The sequence below is a fragment of the Hemiscyllium ocellatum genome, chromosome 15 (genome assembly GCF_020745735.1).
Source record: "Hemiscyllium ocellatum isolate sHemOce1 chromosome 15, sHemOce1.pat.X.cur, whole genome shotgun sequence".
Classification (NCBI taxonomy): domain Eukaryota; kingdom Metazoa; phylum Chordata; class Chondrichthyes; order Orectolobiformes; family Hemiscylliidae; genus Hemiscyllium; species Hemiscyllium ocellatum.
The window spans coordinates 16703611-16729230 of record NC_083415.1 but is presented as its reverse complement, the minus strand read 5'-3'; the positions used below and the strand labels follow the sequence as shown (position 1 = coordinate 16729230).

Genomic DNA, 25620 nt, shown 5'->3' with positions numbered 1-25620 from the left:
CCAAGTGCTCCAGTTTCTTCCCACAGTCCAAAGATGTGCCGGTAAGGTGGATTGGCTGTGGGAAATGCAGGGTTACAGCGATGGGGTGGGTCTGGATGGGATGCTCTTTGGAGGGTTAGTGTAGACCTAATGGGCTGAATGGTCTGCTTCCACACTGTAGGGATTCTATGACTGGAATGATTAGTGAGATACTTGCCAAAACTGTGTGGGGCAAGGAAAGAGTGTTAGGTATCCCAGTATTGCTGTTGGCATATACCATCATAGCAACTGTAATACATGACTGATATCCAAGCTATCATTTTCACAACAGGGCTCCGATCAAACGAACATTTAGATGGACAGTTCCAACTGTTTGTAAAATGTAAATGCTTGTTTACACGAGAACTTAGATGAGCAGTTCATTTAAATAAGGGGATGCTCACTGAAGTGAAATGTGTATTCACATAACTATTAGTTGAAGGAATTTAAATGTATTGAACGATTTTTCCATCAATAACTGCTTTCTTTGATAATCACTTTCTGAAAGGGGACATCAAAGCAGCGCTTCACACGAGGCTCCAACAGCACTGATGATGTTCCCTAGCCAGGGAACGAAACATTTGCAGCAAAAAGTTCCAGCTCGGCGAACAGAACCACAACAACGGACACCCGAGCTACAAATCTTCAATCAGATTTGGGGACTTAACCCCCCCCAAGCTTTGCCTGGGCTAGATAAGAAGTGAGTTGACAAGAGGGAAGTGCAAAACATGGCCCCATCTGAGTGAGCAGTAAATTGATGCAAGGGTTGTAAATGGCAATGGAGGTATTCAGAAATAGGGATTTGGGAGCACGTGAGATCGGGAAATGGGATTAGGAGTGTGTGAGATAGGTAGATGGGTTTGGGAGCATGTGAGATAGGTGGATGGGTTTGGGAGGATGTGAGACCGATAGACGGGTTTGGGAGGATGTGAGATTGGTAGATGGGTTTGGGAGTATATGAGATCGATAGATGGGTTTGGGAGTATGGGAGATAGGTAGATGGTTTGGGAATATGTGAGATTGATAGATGAGTTTGGGAACATGTGAGATCAATAGATGGGTTTGGGAGTATGGGAGATAAGTAGATGAGTTGGGGAGTATGTGAGATCAATAGATGGGTTTGGGTGTATGGGAGATAGTTAGATGGGTTGGGGAGTATGTGAGATAGGTAGATTGGTTTGGGAGGTTGTGAGATCAGTAGATGGGTTAGGGAGGATGTGAGATAGGTAGATGTGCATAAAGTGGCATGGGCGAGCAGATACTGGGACACAGGCACCTTGAGGGGTCATGGGGATGCATCAATCCAGATAGCATGACATCTCTATGAAAGGAAAGGCATAGATTGGCAGAGTTAAGGTACCAAGGATGTGGATACCGAGGCATATGTTGACAGAGAAGTTAGGAGGGGTCAAAGGTCAGCCTGCAGTATTAGAATGGCTATGGGTAGGCATGGATGGAGATTGAAAAGAAAAAAATTGTTGAGATTAACAGTAATGGCTGGACCTTTTGAGCTGGATGAACAATTTCCATGCTGCACAAACTAAAGTACATGACAGAACACACACTAATATAATCAATATTTCGAACTTCACACTTGCTTCATTTAGCCTGATTTGCATGAAGACTGCCACAGTTAAATGCTTGTTTTGTGCAGTTAACAAATCATCAGTTTTAATGTAACAGAGATTTGATGGATGGTCCACAGTTGTTCAATTATAAAACTCAACATGTTTCTGAACATATTCCAAAGGGTTTCAAGTATTGAGTTAATAAGTCTGGCCACTGAATTAGATACAGCTTTGACTCCATGCAGCTGCGTCATCTTGGAAGATTAGAGACTACAACAGCTCAAATACTGTGAGACTCTCAAAGTAAAAACATGCATTTTGCTGGAAGCAGAAGAGTGATGAAAAACCTACTTTTTAATGTGGTTCAATATTTAGGAATTTTCATCAGATCTGCATTTGTTCTTTTCAATGTACGTCTACGAATTGTCTCCTCCAGGCTTTTAGTTGAGGGATTATGATTTCACCAGTGCCATATTTCCACCAGAATTCAAATTAATATTTATCATGTGAGCCTTGGACAATGACCACTCCCAAGTAATTCAACCATGTGCGTCTTCATAACTGAAACCAATCCTGTTTTCATCCAATATTCACAAGTATAGATTTTCAGTGCTGGGGCAAAGTATCATAGCCCTGAATTATTTATCGATCTATTGAATTTTTAATGAATGCATCTTTTGGTTAAAAATGAAAAAAAAAGGAATATCTAAGTCAAAGGTGGCTGAAATTGTAAACTCTGAGAATGAATTTAGTGACTGTCTGGAAAATTCCTATATAGATTACTTTCAGTCCTGAGAGAGATAGACCGTGGAATGTCACACCTAGATAGTGTCAAGGAACATCAGATAGAGACAATTCAAACAGGAGAAATGTAACGCAAACTGGAACTGTAATCTGCTATGGTTTCAAAAGTAACGGAGGCTGATGACCACCTCAGGAGAGACCATGGCCTGCATGTTATATCCCAGATTGTGGGCATGATGTGAGGTTAAACAAATGCAGTCCTGGGCAAAATATATTTTGTTATCCTATTCTAGGAATACACAACAGAAGTAGTTAATAAACAACTGCAATCCTGGGATGTGTGTGTGTGTGTGTGTTCTATTTCTACAGAACTGGAGCATGCTGCAAAGGTCAAAGCTGAAGAACAACCATGAGGAAGCCTTGCAGTAACAGTTAAAAGGAAAAGTCTCTTGATAATTGCTGGAACAAGTTACAAGTCAAAACTCAAACAGTTCAGCAGCCTTTGGCTATCTTGCAGAATGAAGAATGCCAGAATCAGAAACACCAAACTAAAGGCCTTAATATTTCTTCATCTACTTCAATGGACAAGCCAAAAACTGGTTTGTATATCTTTTCCTCGCTTCTCATTTCAAAATGATGTCGATTGTGTTTTATTATTTTTTCTTCACTACTTAGTACTGACTAAATACAATCATCTTTTATCCCAAGAAAGCCTGGTTAAATTGGTTCCTTTAAAAACTATGAATACATAGGAACTGGGAAAAATAGCAATCAGGGGAGGGATTCGTGTGTTAAGTTAAACCTCATGTGACCAATGTAAGGCAGAAGGGGTTGAATAAAACATGGAGACAGTTCCTCCCTTCTCATTGGGGTTGTCCCATCTAGAATCATACAAATTTTACATCATTGTCCAAACCATTATAACACAAACAGGTAGTTATTAGAAGTAGTATGCTTACCGCAAATAAATTTAAAATAAATTTGCAACTTAGGGCCCAGTTATAACTTTGTTATTATGGATTGGAGATCTGTCACAGAAACATTGTTTAACAGAAAACTTCATAAATGTTAAAACTAAGCAGCTACAATAAAGGGCAGTCATACTAAAATTTGACACAGAATCATAGAGTTATAAAGCATGAAAACAATCCCTTCAGTCCATGCCGAACATAATCTTAAATTAAACTAGTCCCACCTGCCTGCTCCTGATCCATATCCCTCCAAACATTTTCTATTTGTGTATTTAGTTAAGTGTCTTTTAATCATTGTAACTGTGCCCACATCCCCTACTCCATATGCGAGCTACCCTCTGTGTAAAACATTTGCTCCACAGTTTGGTTTTACATCTCTCTCCTCTCACTTTAAAAATATTCCCCCTAGACAGAAAACCCCCATCATAGGGAAAAGACACCTACCATTAACCCTATCTATACCCCTCATGATTTTATAAACCTCTATAAGGTCGCTTCTCAACTTCCTACACTTCAGTGAAAGAAAATCCCAGCCTGTCTTTACAATTCAAACCTTGCATACCCCAACGTAGAGGACTCCAGTTGAATGTCGACCCCTAAAAGTGACCTCACAACATGGATCACACAAGGGTTTCATTGATTGTTTTAAAGTAAAGTGCAATTTTACTAACATCAAGTTGATTTTTAGATTATTTGTGACTAGGCCCAATCTAACCAGAGATTTTATTTGTTGTGGAGTCTCAATGACAAGGGAGAGATTGATAAGCATTGGCAGGAAGAGACCATGAATGAAATTCTAGCACAATTAGCGTGTTTGGTGACTAGAGACAGTTTGAATAGGTTACTCATTGGTTGACTTCACCTAATTCTCCAGTGCACTGGGTTGAATCACATCCATCAGGACTCCAGTAACCCTTAGGGCTTGCACATGCTACATAATAGATAAAAAAGCACTGGTTAATACTTTGTTAACTCTCAAGGAATTGAACTTCCATCCCCATTGCTCAGCAGTTTCGTATGTTATCTCCCAAAAAAAATCAGAAAAGTTTTTTAGACAAGAGCAACATTTGTTATACTTTTTCCATTTAGTTCCAATTATTGATTGAATCGTGGAGGTTGGGCTAAATAACGTGCCATTATCAAATAGGATTTCAATAAAGGAACTGCAGTGTCTCTTTCCAATCTGTCAATCCTGTCAATTCGTCAGATTAATGGACAGTACTTCACGTTAAAATAACACATTACTGCCCTGGTTCATTACTAAAAGTAACTCAAACAAGAGTAAACATTTTTCACATTTTATTTAACCCATTTTCACACATAAATCTTTTTATTGCTTTTTACTTACTTTGAGTTCCTTTGTCTCACTCAATGCTTAATTTTGCACAAGTCAAAAAAATGACATGCACGTTTTGCATCACAGAATATCGACTTTGTTCTTTAACTATGGAACTGGACTATGGGACTCTTTTTCACGTCCTTGCTGCAAAGGTTAAAACATTCTCTCTCTTTGGAAAATATCTGGCTGCTGGAGGTTGTTTCTGTCTCATATCTACATCCATGTTGGTCTTCACAATTAATCAATCAATCCTTTTGCCATCCATTACTCCTCGCTGAATATGATTCCTTCCCAAACTGCAGAGGATCGAGTGCCAGGAAACTATTATCTCTTGAAAGAAAAAGTCATCGAGTCATCCAGCATGGAAACAGTGCCTCTTGTAAGGATCAGGAGCAAATAGTTTCAAGGACAGTGTGTGTGCAGGCACTCTCAGCCCAGAATTACTTCAGACCAGTATCTCAATGCACAGGTAACACAGGCTTAAACCCCCCAAGATAAAACAAATAGCATTCTTGCCTCTGCAGCAGAAAGCTTTCAGTTCATCTTCTAATCCAGAGATACTTGAACACTAGATCTATACTGGCAAGCAAGTGCTACACTTTTGGAGCAGCTATCTTTCAGAGGAGAATAAATTGAAGCATCATCTGTTCTTTCAGCTGAATACTGTTATGAAGATGTGGGTGTACTGTATCTTTAAGAGAGTTAAAAACAAGCAGAATGATCTGACAGCAGCAATTGTTCTGAATAAGATACAATGTAACATATGGTCCAGTTACTGGGGTAGCTAGGGTAGCTGATTCCCTGGAGACAAAAACAGATTTGAATTAGGCCAATCAGTTTAAATTATATCCCCCAAAATATACCAATCTCCAATCCAGTTTGCATTGAATATATTGACAATCTTAAAAGGCAATGACCCAATCTCATACTTTAGGGGTATAAGACCAGGGAAAATTGAACAGTTGGGAGGACAATTGCCAAGCTACCAGCATGTAAAGACTGTCCAAAAAATAGCGCTGGTAAAGGTACCTTTATCGATCATTCACCTGTGAAGCAGAATCCCCATGAAGAAAAGAAGACAGGAATACAGAAAAGAACCGATAGCTGCATGGTTTTGAGATAAGAAGTTTTGTTTTGTAAAACATAATGGGGATTTTTATCGGACCAGTATTGCAGAATAGAAAGTAAAAGATAGGTTAGAGAAAAGAGTTGTAAATAGTCGCTAGTTAATTATTCTCTGTTATTATTAAGAAATAAATTTGTTAATTTTTACTTCAAATAGTTCTTGGCCTCTCGAATTTTCACAGAATAATGCACTGGATAAATCTTTTCTGTGTTGCTGGTTTAAATTAAGCAGGAGAGTTTACCCCGTGTTGTAACAATACAACCGATCCCATTATTAACTGGATTCCAAGCCATGTCAATACAAAGGTAAATGACAAAAAGTTACTTTACAGAATGTAGAATTACAACTCCTTCCCATTAACCAGGCATCCCAGCACTCTCTTTTCACACTCATTTGATCAATTAAAACAATGGTACGAAATTAGACAGGCAAGCGCACCTTATATGAAACTGGATCTAAGATTGAAATCTCAAAGGAAACTCAATGATTTAACTTCAAATGTGGCTCCTGAAGGATGTAAGGTGTTACACACCAATCACAGAAGCCCTGAAGTATGCTGGGACACCCTGCTGCTGCCATAACCAAACTCCGATTGAATATTTTCTTAACCAACTTGTTCAGAAATACTCTGATACACCTCTGAAATAGGTAGGACTTGAAGCCAGGCCTCCTGGCTCAGAGGTACAGACATTACAACTGTGGCACAAGGGCTAATATTCCTTTTTTTCCATTTTAAATACAGCCAATTGGACCAAATGGAGAAGCAACAGCCTCTTAAAGAGGCAAAGACCCTCTTTATACTCCATCTATTTAATCAATCAAGCCATATTAAATTTAATAAATATGAGGTACTGCATTTTGGAAAGATAAATCAGAGCAGGACTTATACACTTAATGGTAAGGTCCTAGGGAGTGAAGCTGAACAAACAGACATTAAAGTGTGGGTTCATAATTTCTTGAAAGTGGAGTCGCAGGTAGATAGAATAGTGGTCAGAGTATTGAGTACAGGAGTGGGGAGATCATGTTGCAGCTGTCCAGGATATTGGTTAGGCCACTTTTGGAATATTGTGTGCAATTCTGGTCTTCTTCCTATTGGAAGGATGTAGTGAAACTTGGAAGGGTTCAGAAAAGATTTCCAAGGGTGTTGCCAAGGTTGAAGGACTTGAGCTATAGGGAGAGGTTGAATAGGCTGGGGCTGTTTTCCCTGGAGTGTCGGAGGCTGAGGGGTGACCTCATAGAGGTTTATAAAATCAGAAGGGCCATGGATAGAGTAAATAGATAAGGTCTTTTCCCTGGGATGGTGGAGTCCAGAACTAGAGGGCATAGGTTTAGGGTGAGATGGAAAAGATACAAAAGGGACCTAAGAAAAACATTTTCATGCAGAGAGTGGTACGTGTATGGAATGAGCTGCAGGTGAAGTGGTGGAGGCTGGTACAGGTATAGCATTTAAAAGGCATCTGAATGAGTATATGAATAGGAAGGGTTCAGAGGGATATGGAACAAGTGCTGGCAAATGGGACAAGACTGGATTGGGATATCTGGTCAGCATGGGTGAGTTGGACCAAAGGGTCTGTTTCCATGCTGTACATCTCTATGACTAAGTGTAAGCAGTTGCTTTTTGTGAGTGCTCACAGTTGTTAGAAGAACAGTGGTGTTATCCCATCTTGGTCAGTATTTATCCCTAAACCAAGTAATGATCTGATTTCTGTATGTGGAACCCCTCGTGGTGTTAAGTTTGGCTGTTGTCTTCAAATTTTCAAAACTATTGGCTGAGTTATGAAACTGCAGCACAAGGGGCAAACTTCCATTTTATACCATTTTAACTGGAACCAATTGGACAAAATTGAGATGCAACAGCTCCTTAAAGGAGCACAGTCCTTAAATAGAATGTTTCATCTTTAAGTAATTTTAGCTTCATTCTATTGTGACTTCAATGCTGGCATACTAATTCTAAAGTGTATCAGAAAATTACAACACATCTGATAAGCAGCACCTGCACCACAAGCAACACTTTTATATATTTATGTATTCCTTAGGCATTTGCCTCTACACAATAATTTAGTAAACTCAATTTAATTCAAATGCATTTTCATCAAATGCGTTGAAGGAATCCGACAGCTCTGGGACCATTTGATGTTCCAGTACCATTAATCTCAATGAACACTCATAACGTCTGCTGTCTCCAGGTTCGTTTGCAACTGAACGATTCATTTTCGAAGAGAAACACAAATGGGACACTGCTTCCAATACCAAATGGCTTGAATTAAACCTTTAATACATTTTCAGTTGCGTAGCAACAATATTACAGTCTGCATAGAATGGAAATTACTCAGTAACTCCAGAAAATCTGGCACATATTAACATGCTAATGCTAGTTTACATGAAAAAGATGCATCTAAGAGTTGGTTTGAGTTTACTTGTTAACGTTTAGTGCCAAGTTGACTTGAGTACAAAGTGATATACTCTTCACTCATCCTTTTTTGGTAAAATTAGGGGAAATTATACCACAGGATACTAATCATTACCTCAATATTTTTCGATAATATTGTGATTCAAATAACTCAAGGACAAAAGGATATTTCATGGACATTTGGAATAATGTAGATCAAGAGTACTGACTGAATTGTATTGCACAGCAAACACTCCTAGTTTCTGATGGAACCTGGTGCTCAGTTGCTAGTTTGGTCTTCCAGTTCTTTTTCCACTATCAGCTGATTTGCTGAAGTTAGTGAACCCAACAATGTAAGAGATGGAAAATGGTGGCAGTAGATCCAAGCTGCAGTGTTGCCTGAGTAATGGCCTCAAATTTTGGCATTCATGTTTTCAAAATACTTTTCTCATTTCTAAAACCTATCTTTTGGCCTAGGCATTGCTGCTTATACAATCATCTTATACTTAAGCTCAGAGGTCCTTCAGAACTTTTATGCCCTTATGGAATGCAAAAAAAAAGGTAAATACCCAATATGATTTTTTTTTCCATAATTTGATGACACCTACTCAAAATAGGGTTAAAATCCGAGAAGTTTCAGAAAAACTAACTCATGGATTGATTTCCTATCTAAGTCGACTAAGAAGATGGACCCAGTGTTTTTCTACCAGAGAATCCTGCTAAGCTGTGTTGTATACCCAAGAGTGAGTTGGTCGTGTCAAATTTAGGCAAAAATTGAAAAAGATTAACCGGTGTGTGGCATTATCCACCAAATATAACCATATTCAGTTATTAAACTGTCTAGGAACTAATTTCAAGTTTTAGTTGAAATTTCAAGATGGATTTAGTTTTAGTTGGAGTGTATAAGGCACTCGTAATCAAATGAATGCTGAGTATGTGTTGTCTGATATCAAGTCTCTGAAGACAGCTGTGTAAGTCAGGGTGTTGGTTCGATATCACTCTATAGACACTTGTGGTTGATCTCAAGCATAAATTACATTAGGAAAATATATTTAAAGATCAAACCATGTTAGAAGAGCATAAAAAATGACAAATTGGGGCCAAAGTATCATTAACATTAATAAAATCCATGGTTTTTTTAATATTATAAAGATGTAAAAATGGGAAATGTTAACTACTGACATCTTAACTAACATCATCTGCATTTCACAACAATGATGAGATTAAAGCTAATAGATGTACAATAGAAAGCAATAGTATAATATACAAATTAATATTAATTGATCATTTTGATGCATATTAAAATATACTTATATATGATTTAATAGTTAAATGAATATGTTACATTGCCCTCCCGCTTTAGACCTGTTCTTAATGCTATTTTCTCCAAAGTCCAATTTCCCTGGATGAATTCATCCCTCCCCCATGCTTTTGGATAATTCCGTCCTTTACTGGAGAATATGATCTGAAACTTTTGGAGCCACACGAGGGATAGAAAACATGTCTAAATGCTGATGTTACAGGTTCATGTATCGTGGAGAGCATGCAGAAAGCTCGCAGTATTTGACCACAGGGATAGGTGGTCCCTCTTCATCGCGATGACCTTGTGAAATACCACGGCTGACGTTTATGTCACAACCACCTGAGAATAATGAGGACTTTCCGGCAAAGAAATCTGCTACAGAGCAGCATCTGTTTTCCAGTTTAAGTGAAAACAACAATCTGTCAGGACAAAGCCCAGATGGCACAGCAACCTCTTGCAAATCTGTAGCTTGTTGCAACGTGAACTGGAATCACATTTCAGAGCTCAGAAGCAGTTGGAATACCAACAGTGACCCTCCGTCAGCAGTGATTCTCAGGCCTGAGAAAATAATGAGATTAAAATTATACACTAATTATATACTGCCACTGTACAACATGTACACAACAATCACTTCCAAGATATGACCCTCCTTTTAACTAAAATGATGGGGTGCATCGTCTGGCACATGCATGGATACATGAGAATGACATTCTGATACGCACTGACGCCTCACACTCAATGATAAAGTTGAGGCGAAGTTCAATAACCCCTTTTTTTCAGAAAACAAGATTATTGTCATATGTCTAACCCCATTTATAATGCAGGAAGTCTTCACATTGTATAATCCAATGATTCTGCCTGGATAACAATGTTGAAGGAGATTATTTTCCCAGTTTTTTTTGAAAGAGCTATCCAATTATTCAGACTTGTCCCTTTCATCAGGCATTCTTTTTCTCTCATTTTATGTATGTGTCCACTTCCTTTTAGAAACTTTCTATTGAATATCTTTCCTCGGTGGCTCAGTGGTTAGCACTGCTGCCTCACAGCGCTAGGTTCGATTCCAGCTTCGGGCGACTGTCTGTGTGGAGTTTGCACATTCTCCCAGTGTCTGTGTGGGTTTGCTCCAGTTTCCCCCCACAGTCCAAAGATGTACTGGTTAGGTGAATTGGCCATGCTAAATTGCCTGTAGTGTTATCATGAGAGAGTACATAAATTGATGGAGTTGATCAACTTTCCACCTATTAAAAATAGACAATGAGGCACAAGGCAATGGTTCTGAAAGTGTTCATCTTGGTGACTACATTAAGCTCCATCCAATCTGATGTTTTCACACAGACTTGGGTGGGGATAAGGGAGGACACCTTAGGGATTTTGTGGAGTGGAGATCTATATCCACAGTTCACTTCAAAGTCTTGGTAACAATGCTAATCTAACTAGAGTAACTTGAACTAACTGCTATCATGCAATAAACTACATCTTATTAAGGTGGGAGACTCTTCTTACTATGATTTACCAGTTGTAATTTCTCTACCAATGTAAACTATAGATAGGCTTTTATGCCCAGTCAAAAGAAAAAAAACTCAATGGTGGCAGCACCCTTCCCACAGATAGCAGTCAGAACACCAATGGGGCATGCACTGAGGACATTCTCTCCTCAAATAATTTACCTCACTACTAGACTTTCAATGTATATTCTACAGAATACATTAACCATGTGTATTAGAAGATACAAGATAAAGCAGATGCAAAGAATCATCCTTTTTTTAAAATGTAGGGCAAATTACAAAGTATAAAGCTATTTTTCTTTCAAAACTATATCTTTTTAAACACAGTTAATTAATGTGACTATAGTATACAATAACCCAAACAATGCTATTACTCACGTGAACACATAATGGCAATTAAATGACAAGATAACACTATCCTTTGTACAAAAACATACCTGGTAAACTGCTGGAATAGTTGGACAATGATATTATATATCTTAAAACAGTGCAATTTTGTACAACTATTTGTTTAAGAACATATGCCTTAAATAGTAGCTGTTTCAGTTTGACATTGGTCATTCTTGTATTAAAACCTAATGAATTCTTTTGTTTCAACTTTTAAAGTATTGGACGTTGCATTCATCCCTTTTAGAGTCTGTGAACTCTGCACTAGACCTTCGTCAATAAGAGCTGGACAATAGCCAATTCCTGAAACTTTGGCAATGTCAGCTGTGGGGCCAGCTGCAGTACAGTTGTGAGTCAGCCTTTCAACAGTAGTCTGGTCACTTCTTTCTTTTTCCTCCTCCTCCAGTCTTGCCAAATTAGAGTTTCTTTCAGAAAAATGATAGACTCAAAAATCAGCTGGTCCTTATCTACCAGTCAGCTAGTAGATGGAAAACACAATGAAGAATGCATCTGTCAGAGGTGAAGCAACAAATGCATTCAATATTTCACCTTTTAATCAATGATCAAAGCAAAAATTATTGGGAATTTTGTTTATGCCCTGGTATTTGTTGAACTCTCAGTTACCAAATAGGATTATTGTACATTTTAAACAATTGGTGAGGAGCAAATTCTTTTCTCCACTTACCCTGTCAGTGATCAGATGGGGACTACATCGAACACTTCCCAGCTTACACAAATATCTTGTCTTCTCTACACTGTCACCATCTGCTCCCCTCCTTCTTCATCCTATTGCCCCACTCAGACTGGCACCCTTCTCTCCCCAGCACCAATTTAGATCACAATGGGCCCACTTGTTCTCCTGCAAGTTACACTGCCGCTTGTCACCCTCCCTCAATAAATCCAGTTAACAAACTTTTGCTTTTCCTCTCAATGCTGCTTTAAGTTCTGGCTATACTCACAGAGATCAAACATGCTTATGCACGCTGGCAGGAATTTCCACATCATGTAACACTAAAAGAAGAGCTCCTGCTCAAGAGATAGGGAGCAACAAACTTCACTGTGCTGGAACAGCAGCAAGTTGGAATTGGGACGAGCACAGAAGGTGGAAATGAAAAGTGATACACAAAGGGGATCTGGACTCTATGCTAATGGAGGAGGACCATAGGAGGTGACAGTTTTTGTCCATTGATCTGAAACAGTTGGCTACCAATTTGAAAGAGATAACTGCTATAGGCTCACCTTGTGCTGGAAATCTGATACTAAGTGGGGGACTTTGAAGGTGAGGTTTTGTTCTATTTGTTTCTGAGCTGTTGACATATCCATAAGCTGCATCTCTTTTTTAGATTAGATTAGATTAGATTCCCTACAGTGTGGAAAAAGGCCCTTTCGCCCAACAAGTCCACACTGACCCTCCGAAGAGAAACCCACCCAGACCCACTTCCTTCTGACTGATGTACCTATGGGCAATTTAGCACAGCCAATTCATCTGACCTGCACGTCTTTGGACTGTGGGAGGAAACCAGAGTACCCGGAGGAAACCTATGCAGACACAGGGAGAATGTGCAACCTCCAACAGACAGTCCACTCAAGGCTGGAATTGAACCTAGGTCCCTGGCGCTGTGAGGCAGCAGTGCTAACCACTGAACCACCGTGCCACCCTACCCTGTTCATTTTACCAATAATTATTACTCTACGTAATAGTCATTTTTCTGACTATACTGTTTCACTAATCTTAAAATATGTAGTCTTATCTCTTAAGAAGATAATCACACATATGCACATGCAACATGTTCTTTGTTCCTTAGTCCGAATGCTAGGTCTGCAGACCCACCCTAACAGTTTATGCAGAAGTCTTAGGTGAAATTATTTACCAAACTGCTTCTTTAGAGTGTCAGACAGCTGTCGAACGGTTCACGGGCAGTTCTGATGGTTCATCCTGGATCAAAGTAAAGCAGTCATTTTGAATTCTAAACACTACTAAACTAAGCATCAGTCAATCCACATTATAAACTTACTCACAGTGATATGACATGTTTATTATGTACCTGTACACAAGGCATTTATGGTCTAATAGGTTGGTCGAAAATTATTGGAGGAGTCATGCTTAACTCAAGAAAAGGAAAATATTGAGTTAATCTTTCAATTTTGTAAATGAGCTAAGGATCTTCTTATCAACAAAACATGTATCTTCAAAACATTCTGAGGTTGAAGTATTTTATATTTAGGTTCCTTTTTTTGATAGGTTTCTTTAGACAATGACCTTCTGGGCAAAACATATCAGGTGGAATCTTCCCAGCCCCTGAATAACATGGGTATCGATATTTCAGATGGAAAATGGGGTGAGATTGACAGAAATTAGATTCATGGCATGAAGAAGAAAGAATCCAATTCTCAACCCAAGTTTTGAACAGTAAGATAAGAATCTCCCCAGTGAACAGCGAGTGGGCCTGTTTGTATCTATTTGCATTCATCATCATGCCATTATTACGAAATCTTGTTGACGTGCAATTTCCCATTCTCCCACCAGCTGGAGAGGAACTAGTTGGTGACAAGTCCAACATGAAACCTAGGAACCCTCTGCTTACTCCTCTAGGCCTCTATCTTGGACAGCAATCACCAACATTTCACAGGCTAGGACTGACCAAAGATGTTGCTATGTGCATGGGCATGGAAATGTACCAGCCTCACCACATCTCCATGGCACATCTCTGACCCACTCACAATACAGTTCTGCATTTCAGTGCCACATTTTGGAGTGTGCCCACACCCCTCTACACCAATCTCACATCTGCAGCATGTGCTAGTAGCATATGTGGCAAATATGCTAGATTTGCTTGACATAAGCCCCACATCTCAAAATCTATGGGCAGTGGTTCTCAGTTAGACCAAGGGAGGAAGCCTTTTATCGGTGGTTTTGTAAAGTAAGCATTATCCGTTATTATTTCAAGTCCTTGGACACCATCACTTGAGATGAACAGGGTCAAGAGATATGTCTGCTGAAAATGTGTTGCTGGAAAAGCGCAGCAGGTCAGGCAGCATCCAAGGAGCAGGAGAATCGACGTTTCGGGCATGAGCCCTTCTTCAGGAATGAAGAAGGGCTCATGCCTGAAATGTCAATTTTCCTGCTCCTTGGATACTGCCTGACCTGCTGCGCTTTTCCAGCAACACATTTTCAGCTCTGATCTCTAGCATCTGCAGTCCTCACTGTCTCCAAGAGATATGTATGTCTAAACACTAGGGAGTGGGTCCCAGTCAATTCTGCTGGTCCAGTGCAACCAGCCCGGACGATCACAGGAAGTCAGTCAAGAAGCTACACACAATCAGTCAGGTGTCTGGTCAGTCTAGATCAGGGCTGTCCATCCAGGTTGGTCCAGGGTGTTCAGCTCCATAAAGGTCAAGGGGCCTTATCAAGGGCACCTGCTATGATAGGAAGTTGAGAAGTCAATTATAAGATTTAGAGAGTGTAGATGATGGGATGCAGAGGGACTAATTATTGTGAAGGAAGAAAACTCAACATATAGGTGAGGGAGAAGATAGTACATTGGAGGGCATGAGAAACTACAGTGGGAGTGAGGTGGTCATCCGTGGTCACACAAACTGTAGCTTCAACAGGGAATTACAGTGCTGCCTAATTGTTAGCACAACCAAGCTGGAGGTTACACTGGACATTGGCGGAAGAGTAAGTGGATGAGATGATGCTGAGGATGGATTCAATCTAAACAACCATACACTCATAACTGTAGATTTGTATTTGCAATGAGGTGTTGCAAATCCCTTGAGAAACATTTATTTTTGGTATGTGCATGGTAAAGGCAATTCTTGGCTGGCAACACTTAATCTGATGCTCAACTGGACTTTAATAATGACATTGGTGCCAAGAATCCTGGGAGGTCCTGACAATGCCAAATGCTTTGACCTGTGGACATAGACAAGATTATAGGCAAAATTTTTATCTCTCCACTCTGTAGGCACCCTGCCTCTAATCCTGATGAAGGGCTTTTGCTCGAAACATCGATTTACCTGCTCCTCAGATGCTGTTTGACCTGCTGTGCTTTTCCAGCATCACTCTAACATAGAGAAGATTATGCCAAGCGACGTGCTATAGAGGTTTGGGGTATAGCTGATGAGTTGAGTTTTAGGGAACAGTGTGAGAAATCACATTCAGGTTCATAGAGAGAATCCCTCCTTGAAACCCCCCAACATCATCACTTGGCTGCTCTCTGGTGAAGTTCAGCCCTTACACAATTTTGGATTATGTTTGGAAAAAAAACCTCATGCTTCTCAACATAAAGATCTTAGTGTTTGGGAATATATTTCACAATGGAAAATGCCATAGCGTAGAAGTTGTTATGCATAACTATATTTGTGATTTTCGTCAGATGGAGCTCTGTTTGAAAAGTAATGGAACATATTCAGTTGGAAAAACAATTAAATGGTCTCACTTAAAAGCAAATTTATGGAAAGAAGTTAAATATATCACCGCAATTTAAGTGTCACGCAACTGTTACAGCACAGAAGGAGGCCATTCGGCCCATCGTGCCTGCCCTACCTCTCCAAATGAGCAATTCACGCCATGCCATTCCTCCACCTTATCCTTGTAACCCAACAAATTCTTTCTCTTCTAATACAATCCAATATTTTCTGGAATGTACCTCCACCAGACTCCCACATAGTTGCCATGCTTTTTCAGCCGGGTGGAACTCAGCATAAATCAGATAGAAGTTTAGAAAATAAAGAGCAGAAATACAAATGTAATAAGGTTTGCCACCCACTGCACTCAGGTTAACCTATTGAAATATATTTTAATCTTAGCAAGACATGTAGGATGATAGTTGTGAGACATGAATCATTTCCTTCTCAACATCCACTCCCTGCTCATCGTAACCCTTTTGGCATTGAGTAATTGATATCGCTACTGAGTGTGAAGTCCCATGCTCTATTCTGCAAGCATTGTAAACCTACTCCCATCAAAGTCAGTGTAGAAATCATTCACCGTACAGATTTATTATAGTCAACTGTTCTGAAGACAACCAACAGGCTTTTCTCCAAATTCCATGAAAAAGAAAGAGTATCTATGAACAGAATGCTGAACAGCTAATTGTATGTTAATATCTAAATCTCCAAATAGGCCTGTCTGTAAAACTGACAGAGATCAGGAAGTGAAATCCCAGCTCTGATGGGGTTAGCATGTGGTAAAGTGAGGGCAGTGGGAGAAACTTTGCACTGCTGGTTGACATGCCTATTCTGCAGCTCCAGCCTACACTTGGGTCACTTTCCTGAAGCAAGATTGGGAAGTAACAAGACTACCTACTTACACGTGCAGGTAATTGATTGACTCTGTCAATGCCTATAAAGGCCCAGTGTCCACTGACTGAAATTTTCCAGTTGGCGTCCAGTTACTCAGGGAGGGCTGGGAATGGAGATGCTGCCTGGAGGCCACTCCTTGATGGCTGACCAAGGACCCTGCAACCAACTGGGTTAGCCTAGAGGTCTTCCCTAACTATCTGGCTTCAGCCATGGCCATTGCGCGTACCTCCACAATAGTGGATAAGCTGCAAATGGCTTCTCTTTATTTTAAAATTGAGATTGTTGAAGAAAAGGCACCTTAAAATTGTGACATCATTTGGAGAGCTTCCTGTCAGCCCTCCAGCTTTGAGAGATTTTCTGAAACCCTTGGTTGGAGACAGACCTGTTGACTGATCATTAACTGGCCAGATTGGAGAAAGATGTATCGCTGATTCCCACAATGTGCTGTGTTGGATTCCATTTGAACCTGACATTGGAGTCGTGAAGCCTGTAGCAAAAATGTCTATCAGGTCTGCTTAATGATAGGAAAAACAGCCACCCCAACAAACCAAGTTTATCTCATACCAATGTATTTTACTTCAGTTTACTCTAGAAAATGGCAGCGAGTTTATTGGTTTTAGCTGAGGCAGTAATCAGGACCATAACTCCTTTAGCTAACAACTGAAAAAAAGGTCACTCTTGAGTATTATTCTCTGAATTGCATTACAACGTTCATCATTCTAAATGCATAATGATGCAATGACATGCTCAGCTCTCCTTTATGATTAAAAAACTTGCTGATATCTACTTATGGGGGTTAGTTGTCTGAAGTCCAGGAAACAATTGTTTTCTATGGAATCATATCCCAGCATCTTCTAGAGAGAAGGTACAAAATCAGAGGGAAAATGCAAAACTGCCATCAATTTATTTTATTTTGAATGTGGTTTTGCCACCTTGCACATCCAATAAATGGGAAACAGAAAGATAACACACAAAATCAACCTGAAGTAATATACTTACATTTTTAATCAAATTTCCAAATGACAGTTCTCCCTTTGGCAGTGGCTCTGGTGCACAGAGTGAGCATGGATCTGAACTGGGCTTGTATGATGCTGAGCAGAGAGACAGTGCTTCCTCGATCTCTCCTCCCGTCAGGGAGAGACTACTGTGTTCAGAGCTGCTGAAACCACTAACACTCTCCGTGGAGTTACACTGGGAGGATGTTTCCAAACTCTCAGCTGTGAATGAAGAGGAAAGCCCATTATCCCCATTATTTGTGGAGTATTCAGTCACGTTTCCTTACATAGCACATTCTTCCTGGTGGTTTCGCAAAGAAAGACTATGCCCATTGTCAGAATGTTTATCACACATTTCTATTCATTACTCCCTTATTCCAAATCATTCAGTCCTTAATTGAAAAGGAGCAAGGTGGTTTGAAGGGCAGTTCTTTAATTTGTCTGCTGCTACCTAGAAAAATAGAATAAGTGGAGTTTATACCTTATTTTGTGATCATTGCTCATCCACTAAGATTAAGCTAAATGATTAATAGCTACTTTGTTAATGACCTTCCCTCCATTATAAGGTCAGAAGTGGGAGTATTCACAGTGATTGCACAATTTTCTGTGCATTTACGACTCCTTGGATACTGATGTAATCTGTGCTCAAATGGAACAACATCTGGACAATACCCAGGCATGGGCTGACAAGTGGCAAGTAACATTCATACAAGACAATGTCAGGAAATGACTATCTCCAAGAACAATCATGTAACTACTACCCACTGAGATTCAATAGCATTACTATCACTGGATACCCCACTATCAACATCCTGGGGAGTTGCCATTGACAAGAAATTCAACTGGACACACCATATGGCTGCAAAAACTATCCAGATTCTTGGAATACTGTAGCAAGTCACTTATCTCCTGACTCTCCAAAGCCGGTCCACCATATATAAGGTACAAGTCAGGAGCATGATGAAATACTTCTCAAATGCCTAAATGAGTAAAGCTCCAGCACCACTCAAGAAGCTTTACACCATCCAGGAAGAAGCATTCCCCTTGACTGGAACCACATCCACAAACATCCATTTCCTTCATCAGCGATGCTCAGTAGCAGCAGTGTATACTATCTACAAGATGCATGCAGAAATTCACCAAGGCGCCACAATCAACATCTTCCAAAACCCCAACCACTTCCATTTGAAAAGCAGATACATGGGAACACCACCACCCACAAGTTTCCCTCCAAGCTACTAACCATTCTGATTTGGACATATATTACCATTAATTCAGTGTTGCTGGGTGAAAATTTAGGAATTCCCTCCCTAATGGCATTGTGGATCGACCTGTACCACATGGACTGCAGCAGTTCAGGAAGGCAGTTTGCCACCACCTTCTTAAGGGTAACTATGGACAGACAATAAGTACTGGCTAGCCAGCGGTGCCCACGTCTCATGAGTGAATAAAAAGAACACCCCGTCCGCACTTGAACTGTGGAAATTCACTTCCTATTCCAATGGAATGATAAACAGATTATATCCATTGCATTAAAGTATAAAACTAACAAAGAATAGCTAGCATTGTGAAGTTTGGAAAGTCATGCTGCATTGTCACTAAGTAGCACCAGGGATTCGAAAAGGATTTGTGATCAGAATTATTTGGATGGTAAACACTGACAAAACCAGGTTGATCTGAATGACCTAGCTCTGGGCTGTAAGTGCTTTTCTGTTGCTCCACATGGTAGTTAAGCACTGAGGAAACAGAAAATACCTTTACAATACAGTTGGCAAACCCATGCTGCCTTTGATCAGTTTTCCAATTTCACTTTTTTGCGTTTGCGCTTTGTGTCAATTAGTGGTTCCATAGACCTGGAGTAGCAACATGACATCACCTGCACTATGCTGCTGGGTTGTTATGGAACATAACACTGAGCTGTCTACAAACTGGAGGAAAACAAATGCTGCTTTCAAGGTATTCTTTTATACAGGTGGAAGCATAAGAAAAGATGCCAGGGATAATTTTATGATCAATAATGTAAACAGGTGAAATCCAATTGGACACCTCATTTTTTCTGGATTTTTATTTCTATTCACTTCAATGGAAAATGAAAATTACGAGAAATGTAGAATGGAAGATGGTCCAAAATCAGCTATTTTACATTATTGCTCAAAGCCAAAACCACCCAAGAATCCTGAAAGAATGACATAAAGAAAAGCAGAAGTCTAATTGCTCAAGCTATCCACACTCTCAGTTCCTCAGATCTCAGCCAGAGATTGGTGGAAAGAGTACAGTTTTATAACAAGGGTTTTCATCTGGGTGGGATTAAAATTGGAAATGGTCAGCCTCTCTCCGCTTAGTGACAACAGCTGTTGATTGATCATGAAGCAAATGTGTACACAACAGGCCATCCTATCCTCCCGGCTGTGAACAAAATGTTGCGATCAAATTTAATAGTGGTCAGTAATTTCTATTCCCTTTCATTTATAGGAAACATTGCTATCTCCCTCTTTAAACTGATAAATGTCATGTGCTGCACAACCTAACCAGAAGCTCTTGCTCAGCTATTAGCTCATACATACATCATGGAGTGATGGAATGTATAATCAGATTATTTATTTTATCACATTTTTTTATCTCTACTTTCCAGGTGTGACTGGCAGTTACACTTAAATGTACAGCTTAACCACAACATAAAGGCAAAACTCTTGTCTGCCAATCCATGATACAGCTGACAAGAATTCCAAGCTAAAAGCACAGCATGATGCTTTATCATTAATACATTTATTGCCTTACTCAAGAAGCTGATATCCTTCCTCCAAAAGAATGTATCAGATGATGCTGAAACATCTTGACAATTACTTAAACTGTCCTGTTCTTATGTTATTGCCACTCACTCATAAAAGGCCTTCCACTCGGATCATTCTCCAGGTCATCTTCCTCAATGCATGCTCGGGTATTATAAAAACAGTTGTTGATGCCAGCATTGCTTCTTGCAGTTGACGGTGAGGAGGAAATGTGCATATTCAGGGAACCAATACCAGAAGACGACGAGGAAGACTGGCTCCCTGAGGATGAGGCGCTGCCATTGGAGCCGATAGAATTCGGTCTTTTGGTCTCCTCTGGAACAGATTTAACTTATAATGTTAGTGTTTCGGCTTTTGAAAGGAAAATGAAAATGTACTTTGTTTCAAAAATTTAATCAGCACAAAAAAAATGTGATCAAACTTGCTGGGTTCTTCATTCTATGAATAATATGCATCATCCCTGCAACGTGGGTGTTAATCCAGGTTTGTATAGGTACTGAAGTTCCTATGTACTCTGTATACTTGCATAACAACATTATGACATCAGATACTTTGTTTCTACAGCATGTGGCTGACTGCTGCTGTGCCATTATATACACCCAGATCACAAATTAGTGGGAAATCTTCAATGAAGTACTTAATCAATATCCTTAAGCAAAAACTACTAATAAAGTAGATGCTACAAATTCTGAGGAGAAATTACTATCTATGTGGGACTATCTATGTGATTTATGGAATGAAAAAAAACTAATGAGCTTAATACTCCATTTTCCTTCATCCAATATCTTGTAATGGGGGTTGGTTAGCTCAGTTGGTTGGATGGCTGATTTGTGATGCAGAGCAATGCCAAAAGTGTGTGTTCAATTCTTGCACTGACTGAAGTTGTTATCCTTCTCAATTTCCCCCTCACCTGAGATGTGGTGACCCTCAGGTTGAACTGCTAGCCATCTCTCTTTAATGAGACAGCAGCACTATGGTCTGCTTGGAGTATGGCCACTTCACATATTGTAAGACACTGAGGAGGAAAGAACATCCTTATAGCAGGACAGATCTGGGGTAGTGATGTGGAAGCAACATTAGTTCATGTCGTAAATTATAAATGCTGTAAATTGGAACCTCATTCAGAATGGGTGGAGTTATCTTTGTTGGGCCACCATCAACCATTTTACAATCAGTTCTTTGAGGTGATGCCCGAGATGTCAAAAAGATATAAAATAAATATCTGCTTAGTCTTCAAAGAGGATTGGAAAGACTCCATATGTTAAGACAATGCTCAATAATTTGCGCAAGGATCAGACAGCGCTTTTGCTCAGAACATTGTGGAGGCTGGCAACTGTATGTCTGAGCAGGGGAGAAAGCAATATGCCCTGGAGAAGGACTGATTTATTCAAAGAGCCATAAGCAAATGAAGGCATCTCAGGAAGTTGGGGTGCACTGCTTAAATATTGTCCAAAATACTTCAATAAATTTAGCAAAGTTGTTCGAGAATTTATGAGTGGAGGATCAAACTCATAATATGGAAATCTTTCCAATTAAGTTTAAGTATTTTGAAGGGTCTTCCACAAAAATCTACAATTGTTCAATGGGAAATCCACTACACCAAGTTTCCATAGGCCTCAACCCCCATCTAAATCAAGGAAGTACTGGGTGAGTTAAAATGAAATCCAAATCACCCCAGACAGTAACAATTAGTCAGCAGCATCTGAGCTGCAATACTAGTCAATGTTGTAACTTTTCCATATGGGTGAAGTGGCTGATATTTGACTTATTCTCTTTGTTATTCAATACTGAATCATTGTGATCCCAGAAAGGAAGTGGCTATACATATTTTGAACAATTGTCCTGACTGGAAGCAACTCTAATTTTTGTACAACTTACAATCGTTCTTGCGAGGTCAAGTCTGTTTAGGAAAAGACAGCAACTCGAACTTGGACATTATTGTTGAGAAAGGGTCAAAGTATGAGGCAAATGTGAGATGCAACAGTGCCATTCCTGGTTGACAAAAATGTAAAGGGTGATCATGAAGGCGACGTCAGTTCATATGATACAATGTTTGTTGCATTTGGTAGAAGGGCTTCATTAAGTGCCAGCAGATCATTTGACATCAACATGTGGGTAACCCCAGAAGAAAAAGAAAACCAGAACCGAATGTAAAAACAAAAATACTTGACGCTTGGCTAACCAGCAATTTTACAAAATAGGAGCAACTATGAGAAACACTAGTACAAATTTTCAGGCATATTGCAGCTATCATGAAAGGCATGGCTTAAGAACAGGGAATGGTATTTATGACAGGGGAATGGGCGCTGCAGCTCAAGGATGACTAGTGTATATATAATAGGAGTCTCATGCCTATGTTTCACCACGTGAAGTATCTGACATCCACATATTATTAAGCAAACACAGAAGCACATATTTCTAGGCTTGGATTAACTTCCATTACATGCAAAGGCTACTGCATGAAAACAGAAAAAAACTGCAACATATATAATAATACGTTAAATTTCTGTTTGGCCATAATGTATTTCTTTACCTTAGCTCTGTATTCAGATAAAGGAAAAGGAAAAGGTATCTATGAAACCAATAATAGCATCCATTAGTCTATCATAATAATACAGTCTGTCATAGCAACAGAATACTGCAATGTTTCCATTATAAATGAATGATTGTGCTTTTTATATATTAATGAATTCGTGCTTTTCAAAGTATGACAGCATATAATGAAGAGCAAGGACTGAAACACTTTCAATTATGAATCTAGTGGCAACAATAATCACATCAAGGTTGGCTGTGGCAGAGGTCAAAGCACTTTCATACTTCCTAGGTATAATGTACCTTAACCATAACCAGAAAGGAACACACCATTTGAATATTTAAAATTCTAATTTTTTTCCTGTGGCCTTGAAGAAGGTTCTCATAGAACCTGCTGCTAGTTATTGTTCAACTAAAACCATTTTTTTTTTGCATTTTTGATGCTTTTCAAGTTGAGATTACCAAAGCTCCTTTTCCTAAAATGCATGGGCAGAGGGTTTTGAACTCAAGCCAAAAAGGCAAAAGGACAATGTTCTGGCACACTGCAGAGCCTAGTCCCTCACAGAGTTCAGCTAACCTCTGAGTTAAGCTCATACCTTTCCCTTTTGTGACGCACTCAACCGATCGATCATTGATGGCTGCTTCGCTAGGTTTGATGTCCATTAATGGCTTACTGCCAATGCCCATAAACACCCTCTCCTGCATCTGGAGCTCTAAAGAAGGAATTTCAACATTGACAGGGAAGGTTTTGCATTTTATTAAAACACAAGCTTATCAACAAAATAAAAAACTGATGAAAAGGAACAATTTTCAGGCTGTCAAGAGTGCTTTAAAGATGTTACTTGAAACTAGCAGTGCAATCCATGCCAGTTAGTGGACATCCTGTTATAATGGGAGAATTCCCTGTACTTTCCAACATAAACCCAAATGTTTAAATCCAAGCATTTAGATTGTGGTTTCTGGTCAGAAATGATTTGTAGCCATTGCCACAACAGACCAACAACAAGATTTGCAACAAAAAGTACTTCAGACAAAAGTGACCAAATTTAAGTTTCTTGAAATCAAAGGCTCCCAGAGTATCGTTGCTTTAATTAATGAATATTAGCAGCAAAATTTATTTGTACAGTCAACCCAAACTTTCACTATTGTTGGTAAACAGAGATCTGCTGTCTTTTATAGTCTAATTATTTCAATTGAAATATTTTAGATTTATTCAACACTTAAATTGGTCCATTTTTGTCTGGAGTAAAACCATTTCTTGTCAATTTACAAGTTAATCTCTCACACAAAATCAAAACTTCACAGTGGATCAGAGGGCTCTTTGGATCCCATCGAGGCTTTATTTATAATTACTCCCTAAATAATACAAATAAAAAGTCTTCCTTGGGTTTGTATATTGCCTTTGCCATTGGAGAAGATGTGCAGATAATTACTAACCAAGTGAGAAAGACAATCCAATCTTAAACAAGTCAGTACATTCCCCAAACTTTCCTTAGAGGATTTTACAAGGATAATACTGAGATTTTGTTCAGCCAGACTGCTTTGATTAGGTTTTTATTTGGGCTCGGGTTGCTGGTGAGTTTATTTGAAGGGCAAGGATGAGTGCACATAAAGGCACATGGGGCACTCGGAGGAGAAACCCACACTGCCGACTGACACAGCAGTGAACCTGCACAGTTACTGCCTTTGCTGTTTGAATTTGTGTATTGCTGAACATCAGAGTGCATCTGGGAAAGTTAGCAAATGAAGTTTACAGCTGATCTTGGAGGAACATGTTTGGGACACGTCACAGCACAGAAACAAATAAGTGAATATTTTGAGCGTGGCCTTGCAGTGAGGCTGCAGTATTGAGTGAAGTTGATTCTTTCTAGATTCTGCCAGGGAAAGTGGTGGAGGCTAGTACAATTGCATCATTTAAAAGATATCTGGATCGGCATATAAAGTGGAAGGGTTTGGAAGGATATGGGCCGGGTGCTGGCAGGTGGGACTAGATTGGGTTGGGATATCTGGTCAGCATGGACAAGTTGGACCGAAGGATTAGATTAGACTTACAGTGTGGAAACAGGCCCTTCGGCCCAACAAATCCACACCGACCCGCCGAAGCGAAACCCACCCATACCCCTACATTTACCCCTTACCTAACACTACGGGCAATTTAGCATGGCCAATTCACCTGACCCGCACATCTTTGGACTGTGGGAGGAAACCGGAGCACCCGGAGGAAACCCACACAGACACGGGGAGAACGTGCAAACTCCACACAGTCAGTCACCTGAGTCGGGAATTGAACCCGGGTCTCAGGTGCTGTGAGGCAGCAGTGCTAACCACTGTGCCACCGTGCCGCCCACTATCTGTTTCTGTGCTGTACATCTCTATGACTCTACAACTGGATCCAGTGATACAAGTACAGCAGTGAAAGGATGATGGCGACAGTCAGGTAGAGGTATTGGCACTGAACAGAAACCATTGAATATAAGGAGAATCCAACAATAACGTTCTCTGGATGGGGGGACTGTTTTCATGAAGGATGCAATGAGACGAACAAGAGGTATAGACACAGCAAGAGCAGGTGGGGGATGGCATGGAATACATGGAAGAAATGAGGTAAGAAATGGCATTACAGAAGCAGCATGCGAAGGATAAGATA

General features: G+C 39.8%; 1 protein-coding gene across 3 annotated transcripts in view; it reads right to left on the bottom strand.

The window, feature by feature from the left end:
* Positions 1 to 8081: 8081 nt before the first annotated feature.
* LOC132822896 (pleckstrin homology domain-containing family G member 4B-like) overlaps positions 8082 to 25620 on the bottom strand; it is a 180499-nt gene continuing 162960 nt past the window's right edge. Inside the window, exons 20-24 of one of the 3 annotated variants that reach the window (XM_060836289.1) lie at positions 23570 to 23686; positions 20532 to 20756; positions 17657 to 17874; positions 13222 to 13286; positions 8082 to 10016 (exon numbers count right to left, since the gene is read on the bottom strand). In XM_060836289.1, coding sequence (XP_060692272.1) covers positions 13242 to 13286; positions 17657 to 17874; positions 20532 to 20756; positions 23570 to 23686 — 605 coding nt within the window. In that variant the 3' untranslated portion in view covers positions 8082 to 10016; positions 13222 to 13241. The remainder of the gene's footprint in view (positions 10017 to 13221; positions 13287 to 17656; positions 17875 to 20531; positions 20757 to 23569; positions 23687 to 25620) is intronic. The other 2 variants (XM_060836290.1, XM_060836291.1) reach the window with 2 other exon arrangements.